The following is a 17,522-nucleotide window of genomic DNA, read 5'->3' on the forward strand; positions in this document are numbered from 1 at the left end:
CGATTTTGTATGTTTCTGTTTAATATTCCGCTAATCTAATTGCTAACGTGTGAGCTTGTTCCCCTTAAGGCACAATGTTGCCTCAGCATGCACCTTTCCCAGTACACGGTGTCCCGCATACCACTGTACCTATACATCTCTTTATCAGCTGTCATCCCCAGAATCCTACAGCTAATAAAGTCCCTAACCAAGTTCAGGGACTTGTTTTCTATACTTCGGATCAAGAATAGTCCTTGCCGGTACCTGAAACTATTTGCTAAATCGATGAAAGTGCGAGCTTTAACGTAGCGAATCTTTTGCTCGGTTCACCTTACCTTGATCGCTTTTTGAATATTAATGCATGATTCCCTTATGGTTATCAGCAGCTTATTGAAACGGCCCATCTCTTGGACAAGGACGGTGTTCATGCTCTGAGTGTAGGTTGTTGGGTATCTCCTCATGGCAGATTCAATATCGAAGTTGTTTGGAAGTTTACCCAGGATGTCTCCAGCAACCTCATTGACTACCTCATCCGATGACTTCGCTCCAGAACCTGATGAGCGAGACTGAAGAGTTCAAACAATTACGAACATCCTCGTAAAGGTCAAAGGACAGCTGAGAGGGGAAAACTGATGGGTACATCTAAGAACCAACCTATCTGTTGTACTGATAATTCTTCACACACAAGATTTATCAAAGTGATTGTAAGAGCCACAGGGAATGGAGTTTTCAGAGGGGGTGAAGCAGGGGGAGGAAGAGCGTGTGATGTACCCAGAGAAGCAGGACCTTAGGGAACATTTGTACATCCCACTGCCTGGTGCCCTCAACTGAGCAGCTGGGCAGTGACAAACGCCAATGCCCACAAGGAGGGAATGTGAGCGTGTCCCGAGAAAGCTTGTCACAAATCTATTTGCCAATAATCTATGTATACCGGTTGCCAAAAATGGAGGTGCAGCTTTCTCCTTGAGCCTGTAGGGCAAAGAAAATAAGCTCATTCCCTCAAGGCGGCTCGGGCTTAGGGAGGAAAGGTGGGCATTCGTGATTCCCCTCAGAACCTGGGAAGGAGCATCTGATGTAATTTCTGTTTCATGTTTATAGTGACATCTCATAAATGAATCTCTATTTTCTGGAATGACTTTTTTAAAAAGTCTGAGAACAAATACACTCCTGGGGTGGGGAGGTTGCTGGGGGAGAATAAGCACTATTGGAAGACAGTTGACTAGCTCACATTTTTCCAGTCCAAGGAAACTGACTTCAGTCTCCTTCCTATTTTACATTTCTTGGTCTCTTTATGATTAATATTAAACATTCTATTCTGTGAACACTATCATTCTAACTTAGATTTCTACCTACCAACATGTTACATGCCACTAGAGGAGTTTATAAAATCTGATAATAAACCGATTAAACGCTAGAAAGTTTTAAATGCCTGCTAGTAAAAAAGAAGAATGATTGCCATCAAATAATTATTTCTTACAGTACTTAGTTTATAATTAATATTTAAAACAAATAATACAAGAAAAAATACTGAATATTGGACCCAGATTAGATGAAATATCTTTCTTTTTACTGCATTTACAGAATAATTTGCATAAATGCTTTAGAAATCATTCTATTTTCTATTTCCCACTAAAACACAGAAAACAGAAAACCTAAAAAAGAATCTCACACACACACACAGACACACACACTCACTCACACACGAGGTGAGGCCTATAACTAACCAAAAATGTAAGAAAACGACTTCATCTCAGACATCCTCTTACCTCACTTGCGACACGCAGTTGGGGTTGAAGGTTTGGAAAGTGGTGCTCCTCCGTTCATAGCTGGCTTCTCACTCCTGATGCCTTTCCTGCACAGTCCCCACTCACAGCCTCTTCCTCCCCTTTTCTACCTATACTGACTGTCAATGGAAACTGTGGCCTCACAGATGCTAAACCAGTGGGTCTCATCCTGTGGGTTGTGACCCCTTTGTTGAAGGTTGTCCAACAACCCTTTCACAGGGGTCACCTAAGACCATCGGAAAACACAGATATTCGCATCACAATTCATAACAATAGCAAAATTATGGTTGTGAGTTAACAGGGAAAATAATTTTATGGTTGAGGATACTGTATTAAATGAGGAACTCTATTAAATGGTCTCAGAATTCAGAAGGTTGGGAAGCACTGCTCCAGACAAACATCACACCTCTAAGCTCCAGCTCAACGCCATGGCCATGCCCGACGGCCCCTTTCATTATTTAGTTGAAACAAAGAAGCAGCTCCGGAAAGGGCTTGGCAGCCGAGTGCCTGTTGCTCTTGCCGAGGACTCCAGTCCGTTCTCAGCCCCAGCTTAGAAGGTTCACAGCTGCCTGTAATTCCAACTCTAGGACACCGGACTTTATCTTATGACCTCACCACATACAGGTACCACATACACAGGCACAGACACACACCTAGCAATGCATATTCAAAAGGCAGGGTGCATGGCTCACTGATCTACCCACACAGGCCTTGAACTTGAGATCCTTCTGGTTTGGCCTCTCAAATGCTGCCATTACAAGTTGAGTTGCCTTACCTGGTTCAATTGTCTTTGTTTTATTGAGTAAAGATGAGTGGGCTCTATTTTAAAAGAGACCTTGCAGAATTTAGCCTTTTCAGAGAGCCTACAGCACATTGATTTTATAATTTCCCTTTTTTTTAAAAAATTACTTTTATTTTTTTTTACAGTCCAGTTGTTTCCTGCCTCCTGGTCCACCCTCCAACAGTTCCTAATCCCATTTCTCCTCCTCTCCCTTGTCTCCAAGAGGATGTCCTCCCCTAACCCCTACCAGGCCTCCCCACTCCCTGGGGCCTCTCGAGGGTTAGGCAAGACTTCTCCTACTGAGGCCAGACCAGGCAGTCATCTGCTGTGTATGTGTCAGGAACCTCAGACCAGCTGGTGTATGCTGCCTGGTTGGTGGCTCAGTGTCTGAGAGATCTCATGGGTCCAGGTTAGTTGAGATTGGTCTTTCTGTGGGGTCACCCTCCTCCTCAGTTTCTTTCAGCCTTTCCCTAATTCAACTGAAGGGTCCCCGACTTCAGTTCAATGGTTGGGTGTATAATTTTCCTCCTTAAGATAAGGTGTGGCCATTGAGCATAAGCAAAGGATCACTGATAAAAACTATCCTCTTGACTCTGTTATCTGCCTCTTCCGTTTTAATCTGAGACGTGCATTGGCTAAGGACATTTAGTACAAAAGTCTTGTCACCATTACTCAGTTCATGGAGCTCTGCGGTTCTGGTCTCTGCCTCTGAGTTGTGACTCAACAGACACTGCCTACCCATTATGAGAGTCACCCTTGCCAATCTGAGCCCAAGGATTATGAAATATTTAATCACATACTGAGGAGATACCCCCGTGTATTCAGACTTATTGGTTTGGTTCTGAGTCATTTTCTGTTGGAATGAGCCCACTGTTTTATGGGTTCTGCAACGTGATACACAGTGGCAAGTTTGAATAAAGCCAGAGACACTGAAATAACCCTGCTGTCACACTCTCACACAGGACAAGTAGCTGAAGCCCCCGGGGCTGACTTACTCATGTTTGTCCACGTACCCTTGTGTGTAATCTGGCAATAACAGGGTTTCATGTGATCATTGTGTACAGTAAACATTAAAATCGTTTTTAATGGGCAATATAAATGTACACATTTATAACACACCCCATAACCTCCTGACTCTTGGCCTTTCCAGCTACAGAATCTGGAAGAGGAAAGAGTGCAGGACAGCAGCTCAGAACACAGGTTCTGGAGCCAATCTGGTGAGGGTCACATGGCTTGGCTTTGAAACTGGGCTTCCCAACTTTGGTCAAACTACTTAATCCTCTTGCACCTCAGTTTCCTATCTATAGAACAGGATTTTTTTAAAAGGTCCCAGGTTCCTTGGGTTGCTTCATTAAAGCAAAGACAGGTCTCTAAGTAGGGCTATCAGGGGCCTAGCACTGTAGGAACATGAACCATCACTGTTTCATTTTGAGGGGCCATAAAATATACCTGCATCTTCCTGACTGAACAGTCAGACACCCTCAGTTTATTTAACCTGCATGGGAACTCCTAGCATCTAGATTAATTTGCTTCCAAAAAATTACAAGAAAAAAAACTAAAAAACAACAAAACAAAACAAAAACCTGAGGTTACCCTCTAAACAGAGAGTGTTCCTCTCACTGAACTCAGAATTAACAACTGTTTAACTCACCGACTGCTGCCCACATTTAAGATTTTACTCTTCTGCCCTCCTGGGCACATAAGTTCCATCAGCAGGCCTTTTTGTGCCTTCTGGTGCCTTCTACCCATAAACTATTTAAATGCATTTTGTAATACAGCTATCATATACTTAAATGTTATGAAATCTAGTAAAAATAAAAGTGAGAAGGGAACTTTTTATGCAAACCAAGGAAAATGTCCTTGGAAAGTAAATAAAGATGAATCATAAAATAAGCAACTGCTGTTAAATCAGTGGGAGACTAGAAAATAAAACAGGTAAAATCTGCACAGATCTGGCTCCCAGACTGCTTCTCGGGTATCTTTAAAATGATGGTTTCCAACTAAGAGAAACAAAAGAAAGATAACATGCTGTTTGGGGGGCAAGACTTAGGCATGAAAGCAAAACAAAATGGAATCCCAAGAAGCAAGAGACTCAAAAAGAGACCTTTGCTCCAAAACAAGACCGATGGAAAGAAAATGGCTGATGCCCACATTCTCTGTGCTGAGTCTGTAATTAAGGGATGATGTGGATTTTTTTCTTTGACTTTGAGAGCTTCTTCACTCTGGCAGTTTTGTAGGCGCCTCTGCTGGATGGTGGGGCAGACACATCTGTGGTGGCTCAGCTCAGGAGCCACGCAAGCCTTACACAGTACATACCTGGGTGAGGAGAATGTTATCAAACAGCAGCTGCGTCTCGGACTGGTCCTTAGTGATGTCGGCATTGGCGTTCATCCCAAAGATTTCTGGGTCTGGGATCAGTGGAAGAGTCTTTGTGTATTCAATGTAGCTTTTGTGCTGCAAAGATGAGTGGAAGAAGTCAGGAGGTTAGATTCAATCATGAGGTAGAGCTTGGCTTGGACACAATGGTTTTCATGGAGTGGGCAAGTCTGGGAGACTCAAGACTGCATGCTTTCTCTTTCTTTCAGCCCAGGACAAGGGTTAAACAAATATGAGCAAATTTAGAGAGGAAAGTTAGATGTCTAATTGTTATAATATTTTTAACAAGAAAAGAGGTGTCTAGGAATTAGGCAATATGAAGGAATATGACAATGAAGATAGAAATTGGTCATACATATATAGGCAAAACACTCATACACATAAAAATAAATAAATCTTAAAAGAAAGATCAACTTAGTCTTAAAAAGTCATGCTTTCACTAATTCTCATAAAAGCACACATAAACATCCATGAACACATGGCATGGAAGTTTGACCACCAATAGTTCTATGATGTAGATCACGTCACATACATGTCCCTTCACTTTTTTTTAACTCCCCAAAACTCATCATTATTGGTCTTATTACCCCAGCATCAGCCTTAGTGTGTGATGGGTTTGCATAACGCTCATGCATGTAACCTCAGGTTCATCCTTCATACATGTTATTTGACTCTGGGAATCAAATGGGAAATGACTGGAGTATACTGGAAAGCCTTTGAAAGCTACCACGTGCAGTTATTCTGAAGGCAGTGTGTGGGGCTGGAAGGAAAAGCAAAAGAGAGCAGGGCCTGTGCCACAGTGCTTCTCTGCCTTCTGCTCTGACAGCCTTTGTCAGGCCCTTCAACCTTAGTGAATTGGCTTCCTTGTTTGTAAAGACTGATACAATGTTAATGTGACCCTTCAGGGAGACCATTACTTAGGACTACCTAAAAGTAACCACGATATAAATGTTAATTGTTACTTCTAACATTTTATGAGCCCCATCATATGCATATTCATTTTAATTGTGAAAAGATATTTTTATGCAAACACCAAGCTCACAATGATAACACCTCAAGTCACCCAGAAAACTCTCTCACATCACAGTGAATAGGAAACCCTAACTTTGTACATTGGGTATGGTCGGTTCCTCTACAGCTTAGAAAGCATGGGCCGAGATGAACAATAAAATTAAAAAGTTTTGTAGGAAATCAGCATTAAAAACTAGTTGTCAGTTCCCAGGAGTGTCATGTTTTTCTGCTCTTGGGTTTCCTAAAGGGGACATACTTACATCACCAGAAGGAGGGACAAAATAGATGCCACTTGAGTCAAATTTGTATTGTGGGTTTTCGACTAATTCTGTGCAGAAGAATTTGTTGAGAATGCTGCGCAGTGTACGCCGGTCCCAGTCGTCCGTCACCCGGCCTCCGTAATTACATTCCCCAGTCATGTAGCGGAGAGCATCATACGGAAGTTCCTAAAATGGAGACCCGCCGTCACCAGCCAGTTAGGAGAGACCAGTAGCACAGGGCAAGGGGAAGTGTCCGAGTTTGGCTACCACCGTTAAGCTAAACATCTTCCTCGAAGTTTGCAATAACATGACCTTCTTTTACATACCTTCCCACTAATTATTGCTGCTCTCCCCGTGATCTTTCTTGCGTTTTATTTCATTTCCATTCAGTCAATGATCAGATCAAAACTCCTGTATTCTGCTGATTCGTTTAATGATCAACCATGTAATTTGAGTTAATAATATTTTTAAACTAAGATTAAGGGTCTTAGTTGTGCATATGTCATTAACATTTGTTCTAACCTAAGTCAAGACTTGGCCTTCTCTCTCTCTTTTTTTTTTTAATTTATTTACTTTTTTTATTAACTTGAGTATTTCTTATATACATTTCGATTGTCATTCCCTTTCCCGGTTTCCGGGCAAACATCCCCCTAATCCCTCCCCCTCCCCTTCTTTATGGCCGTCCCCCTCCCCATCCTCCCCCATTACCACCCTCCCCCCAACAATCACGTTCACTGGGGATTCAGTCTTGGCAGGACCCATGGCTTCCCCTTCCACTGGTGCTCTTACTAGGATATTCATTGCTACCTATGAGGTCAGAGTCCAGGGTCAGTCCATGTATAGTCTTTAGGTAGTGGCTTAGTCCCTGGAAGCTCTGGTTGCTTGGCATTGTTGTACAGATGGGGTGGCCTTCTCTCTTTTCTGTTTAATAGCTAAATCATCTGACTCCTTTCTCTTCCAAAGGTATTGTACCACTGCCATGTTTCCTACTGAGGTTCAATTCTTAGTGTTGCCTGCCTGGCTTCCTAGATTACTTTTCTGTGGCTGCAATTCAGTGACTAAAATCACAAGAGTAGAAGCACAACATCAAACCAGTGCTGGGAGCATCTGTCGGGAGGATGCTACAGGCTCTCTGGCTTTTGGTGACTCCAGGTGTTTGTGCCCCATGACAGTGTAAATTTCACCACACTTCTTACTTAACAGAGCTATCTTGTGTGTGTGCGTGCGTGTGTGTGTGTGTATGTGTGTGTATGTGTGTATGTGTGTGTATGTGTGTGTGTATGTGTGTGTATGTGTGTGTATGTGTGTGTGAGTGTGTATGTGTGTATGTGTGTGTGTATGTGTGTGTATGTGTGTGTATGTGTGTATGTGTGTGTATGTGTGTGCATGTGTGTGTGTGTGTGTGTGTGTGTGTGTGTGTGTGTGTTTCTTGACCCGCAGATCAGGAAGTAGCTCTCAGATACTGCTCTAGCGCTATGCTCGCCACCATGACGACAAGGGGCAAAGCCTCTGAAACTGTGAACAAGCCCGCAATTAAGTGTTTTCTTATATAGGAATTGCCTTCCTTGTGGTGCCTTTCTACAGCAGTGGAACGGTGACTAAGTGAACATCCCTTTTGTGGTGACCAAGCACCTCTGGACGCCTACTTTACTGAGAGTGTTTTTATCACTGATGAATATGGGATTTTTGTCAATTTTTTTCTGTAATTACTGATAGGATCTTGTGTTTTAAATTCCCCTTAGCATGTTGATACAGAGGATTTAATTTTTTAAGTGATTAAACCAACCAAACTTGCATACTTAAACATATTTTAATTAACTCCTCACTATAGACTATATTTTAAGGTAAAATATATTCTCCAGATATTCAAATTGCTAACTACCAATATTCCTCACTAGTTCTGTATAATTATCTTAGCTCAGAAGCCTCCCCCTCTGGCATTTATTTTGTCTTAATTATTAGTGCCTTTCCTTCTTTCTGGAGGTCTGACTAGAAGAAAACAGTGTATCACACTTGTGATTCATTTGAATGTTTCTGCCACTTGGACTATTGGTCTTCATTAGTAACTTGTTTGCTTTTATGGACATAAAGTTCAATCCTCCCCATTTGCAAGACTAAGTTAAAAGTTTGAATTTTTTAATATTTCAGTGATAGATTTCATTAAAGATATCCAGCTAAATTTGAATAAGATTCTACTAAAATTTAAACAACTTGCTGTTGAGGGTGGGAAGAGAGTAGAGCTCCCTACTCTCACAGGCACTTAAACAGTTTATAGAACAGTTTTTCAAAGTTTCAATTGTTTACACCCAGTTGTCAAGGAGTAAAGAGGACATCCAATCATGCTTAATGTTTGCTGCTCCTGAGAGAGTGGGAAGGCAAGACAGAGAAAGAGGGAGAGTAAGGGAGAGTCCAGTGGAATGGAGGGGAGGGGAAAGGCTAGTGGGGAGGAAAGAAGGGAGAAGAGGTTCTCAAAAAATGAATTCATGTTTCAGGAAACTGATCATCCTCTTGCCCCACCCCACTTCCAAACTCAGCTAATTTATACTCTTTTTATAATAAATATAACATCATTACTTCTTAAATCTCTACAGGTGACTATGTGTCAAAGTAAATGATAAAATACAGACTCCTTAGAGACAAACTGACATCCTAACTAGTTCCTAAAGCAGTTATAATTTCCTGTTATAATAATGTACTATTTAGTAGGCTATTGGGAACTGCCTTGCAATTTATTTCATAAGAACAGAATTAATCAGAAGTCCCTGCTCACTGCACCAACACTTACAACATGATAAAGAGTAAAAGGTAAGGTTCTCGCTGTGATGTTTATGGTACCTCATACTGGTTCAGAAACATGTGGAGTTGCTGCACACTGATTCTTAGATCTGTCTCATTGAATTCATAAGGAATATTCCACCCCAGGGGTCCGAATTTTCGTCTCTCTTGTACCAAAGCATGAAAGAAACAGAGGCCATAAAGCAATTTCTTGAATTCCTCCTGTAATGAGAAGAAGTTGTCCCATGACATTATTTTTCTGTGAACATTACATCAGACTTGCAATGTTTTTAAATTAGTATAGTTACATTCCTTTGCTTATAAGTAATATGAGGCTCTTTTCATCCCCCAAACACTAAAATGCAAGTGTTTTTCTACAGGTGTTTCAGGCAGAAATCTGCCCATTCACACTCAAGTCCAATTGGACCACATGGCTATGTATACTAAGTTTCCAGAAAACAGAGCAAGTCCATCTAATTTAAATTTTACAGGACTTTTTTTGGGGGGGGGGCAGTGTTCTAACTGAAGCAACACAACACACGAGAATTATGAACTCTATTTACAGTCCCAGACTATTGTGGGGAAACTTCAAAGGAGATGAGTTGACCTAAATTGGCAGTTCCAAAGCTTCAAGAATACAGCATGCTAACAGCAGGGTTTGAGGTATGACTGTAGAATGATTTCCTCAGACATCGAAACTGCTGTGCTAGGAGTCAGCTTGCTCCCCTTCTCCCTGGTGAAGGGCTTGGGGAGGCAGTCATCCTCACTAAGAAGAGATCAATGGGCCACCAGAGTTGACACAACAGCTGGAAACTGTGGGAAAATGCAAATCTCAGCCATGAAAAAGAATCAGTCCACTGACAGAAGGTGGAAGATCAGAGGGAAACACCAATACACAGTTCAGCATGGGCCAACCTAGTGGGAATCCCAAGGAGTAAGGCATGCTGGTAAAGACAATGTGTACCATGTATTGAGGAAGCCTCACAGTTAGAGCCAGTCTGAAGGGCAGACTGGAGATCCCGAAACAGACTAGATCAGAAGTAAGGTGGGTAGGGCATGAGGAGGAGTATCACCTCAAACCCATGCCCAGATCAAAAAATCCCAGCTAAGATCAGGAATATCTTCCCCTTATTGTTTCAAAGCTGCTCTGAAGTGAACAGTACCAGCAGCTGTTAACTGTGTCAGATGTCATAAAAAGGATGGCAGTTCATTCTCTTCCCCTGATAGCATGCCTCCGGCCAGTCAGGAACACTGGGTGAGAGCTTCGAGAATCCAAAGTCTATATTTTAATAACAATGAAGTAGTAATTAACATATTATGTCATACCTCCCAATTTCTGACTCAAGCTTTCCTTGCAACTGAAAGTAACTATAAGATACTTTATTATTTAACAAAACCTAGAAACATCACAGAAAGGACTTAATTTTATCCTTCAGTGTAAGGTCCCTTCTCAGAATAAACTTGAAAGTGAAAATAGAAAACAAGGAAATATAAAATCAACCAAAAAAGAGATGAGAAAGAATAAAACGGGACTGACAAAAGAGAGGTAGCATAAACTTAAGACACTGAATTAGCATTACTCTGAATTATTTTGTGTATATTGAATCATTAAGTCAATAGTTAATTGTTGGAAGCCAGATGTCTCAATGTAAAAGAAAAGACAAATGTGAAATGAGGAAAGACACGGATGTGGCAGATGCAGTGAAACTGAAAACTCTGGCATGCGGTCATCGTGCCTAGGGGGCATGCATATATACATTTGTATGTTTGCATGCCTAGATATTTTATTTTTTCTTGTTTTTGTTTTTGGATAGAGTCTCTCCATTTAGACTTGGCTATCCTGGAACTCAGTACATAGACTAGGCTGGCCTCAAACTCACAAAGGTCTGCCTGCCTCTGCCTACACCGTACTGGAATTAAAGGTGCACACTGTGGGCTGACGTCTATATGCAGCGAGGGCCGGCACACGATAAGGCAAGGCCTGTGATTGGGCAGTGAAAAAGAAAGGCAGGCTGTGAATTGTGGAGATGGAACAGAGAGTACCAGGGGGAGAAGAAGATGGAGGAAAAGAAGGACAGCCCAGATCCATGTGGCTTTAAATAGTCACAGATAGCCATGAATATCTCAGAAGGGATGGATTACTACAGGACAATTTGTTTTTGTCTTATCTAGGTGGGCAGTTTATATCTGAGTTTATTGTTATGGACATTTTGTGGGGTGAGAATTTACTGATATAAATTTGATTGATAAATTACAAGCCTCAAGAGTTTTGATTTTAATGGGTTACTGGGAATTGTGAACAGTGAGATGGTCGGTCATTACATGGGGTGGTGTGGCAGTGGCCCGCCATAATGACTTAGCGAGATGGGTGGTCGCTGTTGGGGCTAGCCATAGAGGCAGCGAGACTGCTGGGCCCAAGAGAATAGCAGGTGGTAATGTGGGATGGTAACTCCTTTTTTATTATTTCTCACTACAGTACACCACTATTCCTGGCTATGTGTCTATATTTAAGTACCAACGAAGTCATCTAATATCCATTGAATTCTTCAATACCATTAACCACTCAAAAAAAGCAGAGCTCTTTGGAAAAATGTCTGGCTGGCTCTGTGACAGAATCATGAAAGCTCCAAGCTGAGCCTGGTAATATCTTACAATTAGAAAGTGAGAGCTGCTAACAGCATAGACTTCCTAAAGCTGAAATACATTCAGAAACCAGTTTAATGGAGCTCCATTGACTAAATTGGAATAATATGAGTATAAAGTTTTTGACCAATGAATTGCAAATCATTGGAGGTGGGTGGATCAGTAAACCCTATGTCCATACCAACATTGGAAGAAGCCACTGCTTAGAGGAGTAAGTGCCAAGCACTGAACATTCCGAGTGCTGCAGCTGAGGGATGCCACTTAAGGACCAACCCAGAGAGTGGGAACGCTCAGTGAATACTAAATATGGATGGAAGGTAGGACGTCCCCCCCACATGAAAGAGAAAAACCAATTATCAAACAGTGGGGAAATTAATCAATGATCAAAATTAGTTTCATCCACTGAGGCACAGCATCACCTACTTAATAATTTGGCTAAGAATAAAAAATAACTGAACCTAATCATTAGAAAATGTCACACAGATGCTGAGTGAGGAAAATTCCATGCTAAAACAATATCATGAAGTGCGTTCTTTAAGATGACAGTGTTGTAAGGCAAGGAGGGCCGAGGAAATGCTTCTGGTTAAAGAAAGCAGACTCCTGGGAGCAAGCTGGAGGCAGGACAGTTGCCAAGCATGCGCAGGCTTGGGTTTGATCTCCAGCACCACAGGGATGAAGCATAAACAGCATGAAGAAAGTAAAACAGACATAAGAAAGAAGTGTGACCCTGGACTTACACCAACTCTCTTACAGACGACGAAATGAGGCCATTAGCTGACAACACTGAACCACACGAGAGATTGACATGACAGTTACATTTACAAAGGGTAATGACGATACTAAGGTAAGACAATGTCCCTATTCCTAAAACATACATAAATGTATCTGACATGGGGCCTGCAGGCCTCATGCACCCCAAAACACCTATGAACGTGACCCAACATAAAAGTTTAAATATTCTGAGAGTTTTGGATAACTTTACTACATGGGTTGCAAGTATGAACTTTGTAGGTATCAACATTGTGTCTCTATATCAAAGGGTTAGGAATTTCCAAAAGTATTTAAGGATAAGGGGTCAAGATAGATCTAGTTTGCCTTCAACTGATGTTTTACACACACACACACACACACACACACACACACACAGAGAGAGAGAGAGAGAGAGAGAGAGAGAGAGAGAGAGAGAGAGATGGGGGAGAGAAAAGAGAGTGGACAGACAGACACACAGACACAGAGACTCAGAGACACAGAGAGACTAATGAATATATACACAGATATTAATGTATTTGAGTACATAGAGGGGAAACACAAAAGAATAAACCAAGTGGAGTAAAATTAATAGCAAGTGAAGGACATAGATTGTCCCTTATACTCTTTTAGTATTTTCAATTTTCCTGTAAATATTAACATCATTTTCAAATAAAAGTTAAAATGTAAAGTTGTAAAGTGCTGTAGAATTTAATGAGATTATATTTTGGGTGGGAGCTGTTTCATAAATGCCTCTACCTCTAAAATGTGATTACTCTGGGAGAGACCCTTTAATCGAAAAGAAAGAGAAGGTAAGTTACACTTGCCAAGGGGGCTGTGTTCAGTCTATCATACGGAGAGATGCCCCCACTAACTCTGGCAGTTATCAGCTTTTACCAAGCCTCATCAATACAAAAGCCAGCCATACACAGGTTCAGGAGGCTCAGGACAAGGTGAACTCAGCTTTGAATGTATATGTGTAGATGTCTTTCTTTTTTCTTTTCTTTTGTGTGTGCATGAGTGTGTGTATGTGCAAATTTTTGCTTAAAGAAAGTACATTAGTGTTTCTCCTGTTGTGCACTTAAGTAATGTTCAGACTTCTATGTGTATGAACAACTATGAGCTTTCGAATGGCAAAACTCATCAGGGTTCATAACCCTTCATATAAAAGAGCCCTTCCATTTTTAATTACAGCAAAACATCATGAAACAATTTTGGGTCACAGACATTCAGACAGAATTCTAATCATGAAAACAGTGGGTGTTTTCCCTGCTTGCCAGTGGCTCCGGAAAAGACCCTTATGAGTCCCATCAATTGAGGAGGAAAACCATTTTGGCTCTCATTATGATTATGTGGAGGAAATGTTTTTATGTTTTAATTTAGAGCTATGGTTCCAGATAGCAAAGGGCTCAGCTCATATCCTGGAACAAGTTCTCCAGCCTTGCAGATTTGCGCTGGGAATGGCTTACAGCTGACTCTCTCAACAGAAGCCTACATTATTAATGATACTCCATAGTCTCTCAGCTGAGTAGGACTGGGGCTGGCAGTAAAATTAAAATAAAATATTAATAAAATTGACTTCAGCACAGTCAATAATCAGTAATCAAAACCAACTGTGCTGCAGAGCAGGGGGCCTATTTAATTTGTAGTTTTACTCTGTGCACACATCCCTGATCACTAGGGGCCACTTGAATTGTTCTACAGGGCTGGGGTGACAGAACTCAGCCATCACTAACAGGCTTCCTGCAGCTGCCAAAGAATTCAGGGTCAGAGATCGGGTCCATGAGGTATGATCGGATGATATTAGCCCGCAGTCCTTTCGGTGCTTCGTTGGTCATTTTTACTCCATTCTGCAGGACCGACACAGGGAAATTTGGAGATGGGTAACTCGTCAGCCAGATTCGGAAATCAGGGTGTGTTGATTCTGGGCTTAACTCCTGTGAGTAAATAAATCACAAACAAGCATGAGTAAGACTCAAGAGTCATCTCAACGTCTGTAAGGAACAGTCTGGAAGGGGAAAGAAACATCTATAAAACAGAGATGGAATTGTTGCAATTTAAGCAAAAGCTCAGCATTCGTTTCTGAGTCACCATGCTTCACTGAAAAGGCCCAGATTGTTGTCACTCAACTGATAAAATTAATTCACATGACTTTACAGCTTACAGAAGTGCTAAGTAGTTCAGAGTGGGCTCAAAGACTAAAGCCTTCCTAATGTGTTCATGCCTGAACTGATGTTTCTGAAATATTTAAAAAATAATTCTTTACCCACAGCTAGATTAAGACTAACCTCCTCTTGCTGCAGCCAGATTTGGGAGTTTGGGAGTTAAGTGACACTGAAGACAAATCAATATTACTCCGAACTAGAATCATTTGTTTGAGAGAGAAGGATGTTTTAAAGGGTAAGAGCTAGTGTATCCTGAAGCCTCAATATTTATCACTATTACCTCTATAGTGAACGCTAGAGGTCACAGAGCCCTCCATTAGCACTGTGATGTTAAGGCCTAGGAATAGCTGCTGAGGCCTGTTCCTCTGCGTCATGGACATTCTGAAATACAATATTAGCATTCCTCTGTGTGAAAGGTATCTGCTGTAGCCTGTCTGTGTATCTGCCTCTATTTCTTTTAGGCAAAGTTTTTAATATGAATCCATGTTTATTGTGATCCAACTACAACCTTAACCTGAAGCCTGCCAAATGACAGAAGAAAAACAAGGCATTTGGGTGGTATGTATACAAGAATGAGACTGGGAGAGGTACACACTAATATGTTTATATCTGCATTTTTACCTCACAAACTTTCTCAAGAGTTGGCATCCAAGAGGTGGCAAGGTGGCAGTTTTGAAGAACAACCCATGTTCCATCCTTGACAGCTTTCTCTAACATCTTCATAGCGATTGGCCCTTGGCCTTGGCCCAGAGATAGAGAGCTAAGTTTTGAGCCCCCGTATCCCTGCGTACAAGAACAACAAAGATGTCGTGTTAACATCATACTTTGGTCCAAACAGATATAACGTAAACACGCGTCAATCAATACTTAGGTGAAATGGTGTAGAAATGATCATGGTGATAAGAGGAAAATTCTGAAGGATCTTTGGCTGTTGACATAAGATATAGAAAATAAAAAAAATATTAAGACTTTTTAATAAATTTTCAGATCAAAGGACACAGCTGTCATTAGCAACCCCTAAAACACAGAAGGAAACCCCAAAAGCTAAGAAGGAAAACATGAATTGGAAGATGAAATTGCCCGGCCACCTTGAGCAAGTGTGTCAGCTACTTTAGATACTCCTAAAATTAGAAGAACAAAAGCATTAACCACTGACTTCCAGTCAACAACTTCCTTCAGAAATGCTGTGTGGATGTTTCCCCAGCTTGGCTGTGGCTTTTGGATCTCCTTATTTTAGGGGTAGTTGTCCCTGGACTTCCTGGAAGAGGCCCCAGTGGCAGAGGCAGTGGAAGAATGAGTCTTGGTCCCCCTCCAACTGCTTATTGCATATATTCACTGTCTTGGGGTTTTACTGCTGTGAACAGACGCCATGACCAAGGCAGCTCTTATAAGGACATTAAATTGGGCCTGGCTTATAGGTTCAAAGGTTCAGTCCATTATCATCAAGGTGGGAACATGGCAGCATCCAGGCAGGCCTGGTGCAGGAGGAGCTGAGAGTTCTGTATCTTCATCTGAGGCTGCTAGAAGAAGACTGGCTTCCAGACACCGGGGATGAGGATCTTAAGCCCATGCCCACAGTGATACAACTCCTCCAACGAGGCCACGCCTACTCCAACAAGGCCACACCTCCAAATAGTGTCACTCCTTGGGCCAAGCATATTTAAACTATCACAGTCACTAAGACTGTGAGAAAGAAAAACACTTTGGGGAAAAAAAAGTGGAGGTAGAAGCTGGAGACAGTGCAGAAGGACGACAGACATAGCCCCAGAGAATGACAAGACTGCCTAACGCCAAGGAGACACACAGAAAAAGCAGAGCTCAAAAGGATGCTGAAGCAATGTTGGTTTTCAGAGGTAAGCCCCATGAATGACAGACACTTGGAGCTACCCCCTCCACTCCAGATCTGCCGCCACATTTCTCATCTCATGTCCAGTATCCCTGTCCCAACCAGTGGCCAGCTTCCATTTTGCAGTACTCCACAGTCTAACTGGGATGGCCTTACAAATGAATGGTCATGCTACTTAAAGCATCTCTGTCTGTAATCATGGCATCCGTACCTTCTGAAATAACAGAGGACAATATCAGACAGTCATAACACTCACACAGAATCCAGGCTATTCAAGCGTAAAGAGACTCAATGGAGACCACTTTAATTTTAAAGTCATGTGACTTTCAGGAAGCTATCCTCTCTTTGCTTTAGTATTGCTCACTATGAAATCAAGATGCAACCATTTACTTTAAAGCCTTCTGTATAATTACAAAGAAAAATTTACCCCCAAAGTTCACTGTAGGTCATGACCTCAATCCACTAAAGTTCATTATAGGTCAAGAACTCGATGCAAATGTTCCTGACGGTTTTAGAAACTGCCAGAAGCTGTTTAGATCATACCAAAATGAGGAACATCAACTCAGAACCATCCAAAAACCTGCTCACTACTTCTTCTAGACAGTATAGCATAAGAACACTTATAGCAAATTAATTTCAATATGTTTTAAAATCTCTAACAAGTGTAGACAATTGAACTTACTCCACTGGCAATGAGGCTCTAATACATAGCTGCTCTGAAGGTCAAAGATGGCTGGCCCCCTTTAGAGACTAGGGAGAGAGGAGCAACTAGAAGGCTCACCCTGGAGTTACTGCCTGAATTTAAATCAACCAAGTCCATGTACTTGCATAAACGCTATGTTTGTTGGGAGAGGCAAATGTTCCTCAACCCCCAATTTTAGTATAGGTTGGTCTCAAACTCATGATCCCCATGCCTCTTCCTCCTTTAGCAAATCCTAATAGCGCATGCCACCACAACCAAAGACACCGGATTTTACTTTCACAAGTATTTTAGGAGCTACTTTTAATGTAAGTACTGCCATTGAGTATCATTTTCTTGGGACTCTGTCATATTTCAGAATTCCCAAGCCTTTCCTGTGGCTGAGTGACAATTTTTAGCTTTCTCATCCTTTAAGACATTGGTTAGAGCAAAAAATAATTAGTATAAAGGAATCT

At 41.6% G+C, this 17,522-nt stretch overlaps 1 protein-coding gene across 1 annotated transcript in view; it reads right to left on the bottom strand.

Annotated features, from left to right (window-relative positions):
- Positions 1–17,522, bottom strand: part of Dnah7 (dynein, axonemal, heavy chain 7) — a 305,586-nt gene that overhangs the window by 36,259 nt on the left and 251,805 nt on the right. Inside the window, 6 exon segments of the mRNA NM_001419550.1 lie at positions 315–545; positions 4,861–4,998; positions 6,192–6,377; positions 9,027–9,188; positions 14,093–14,293; positions 15,143–15,304. Of these exon segments, the coding sequence (NP_001406479.1) occupies positions 315–545; positions 4,861–4,998; positions 6,192–6,377; positions 9,027–9,188; positions 14,093–14,293; positions 15,143–15,304 (1,080 nt within the window).

The sequence above is a fragment of the Rattus norvegicus genome, chromosome 9 (genome assembly GCF_021556685.1).
Source record: "Rattus norvegicus strain SHRSP/BbbUtx chromosome 9, alternate assembly SHRSP_T2T, whole genome shotgun sequence".
In the NCBI taxonomy this organism is placed as follows: domain Eukaryota; kingdom Metazoa; phylum Chordata; class Mammalia; order Rodentia; family Muridae; genus Rattus; species Rattus norvegicus.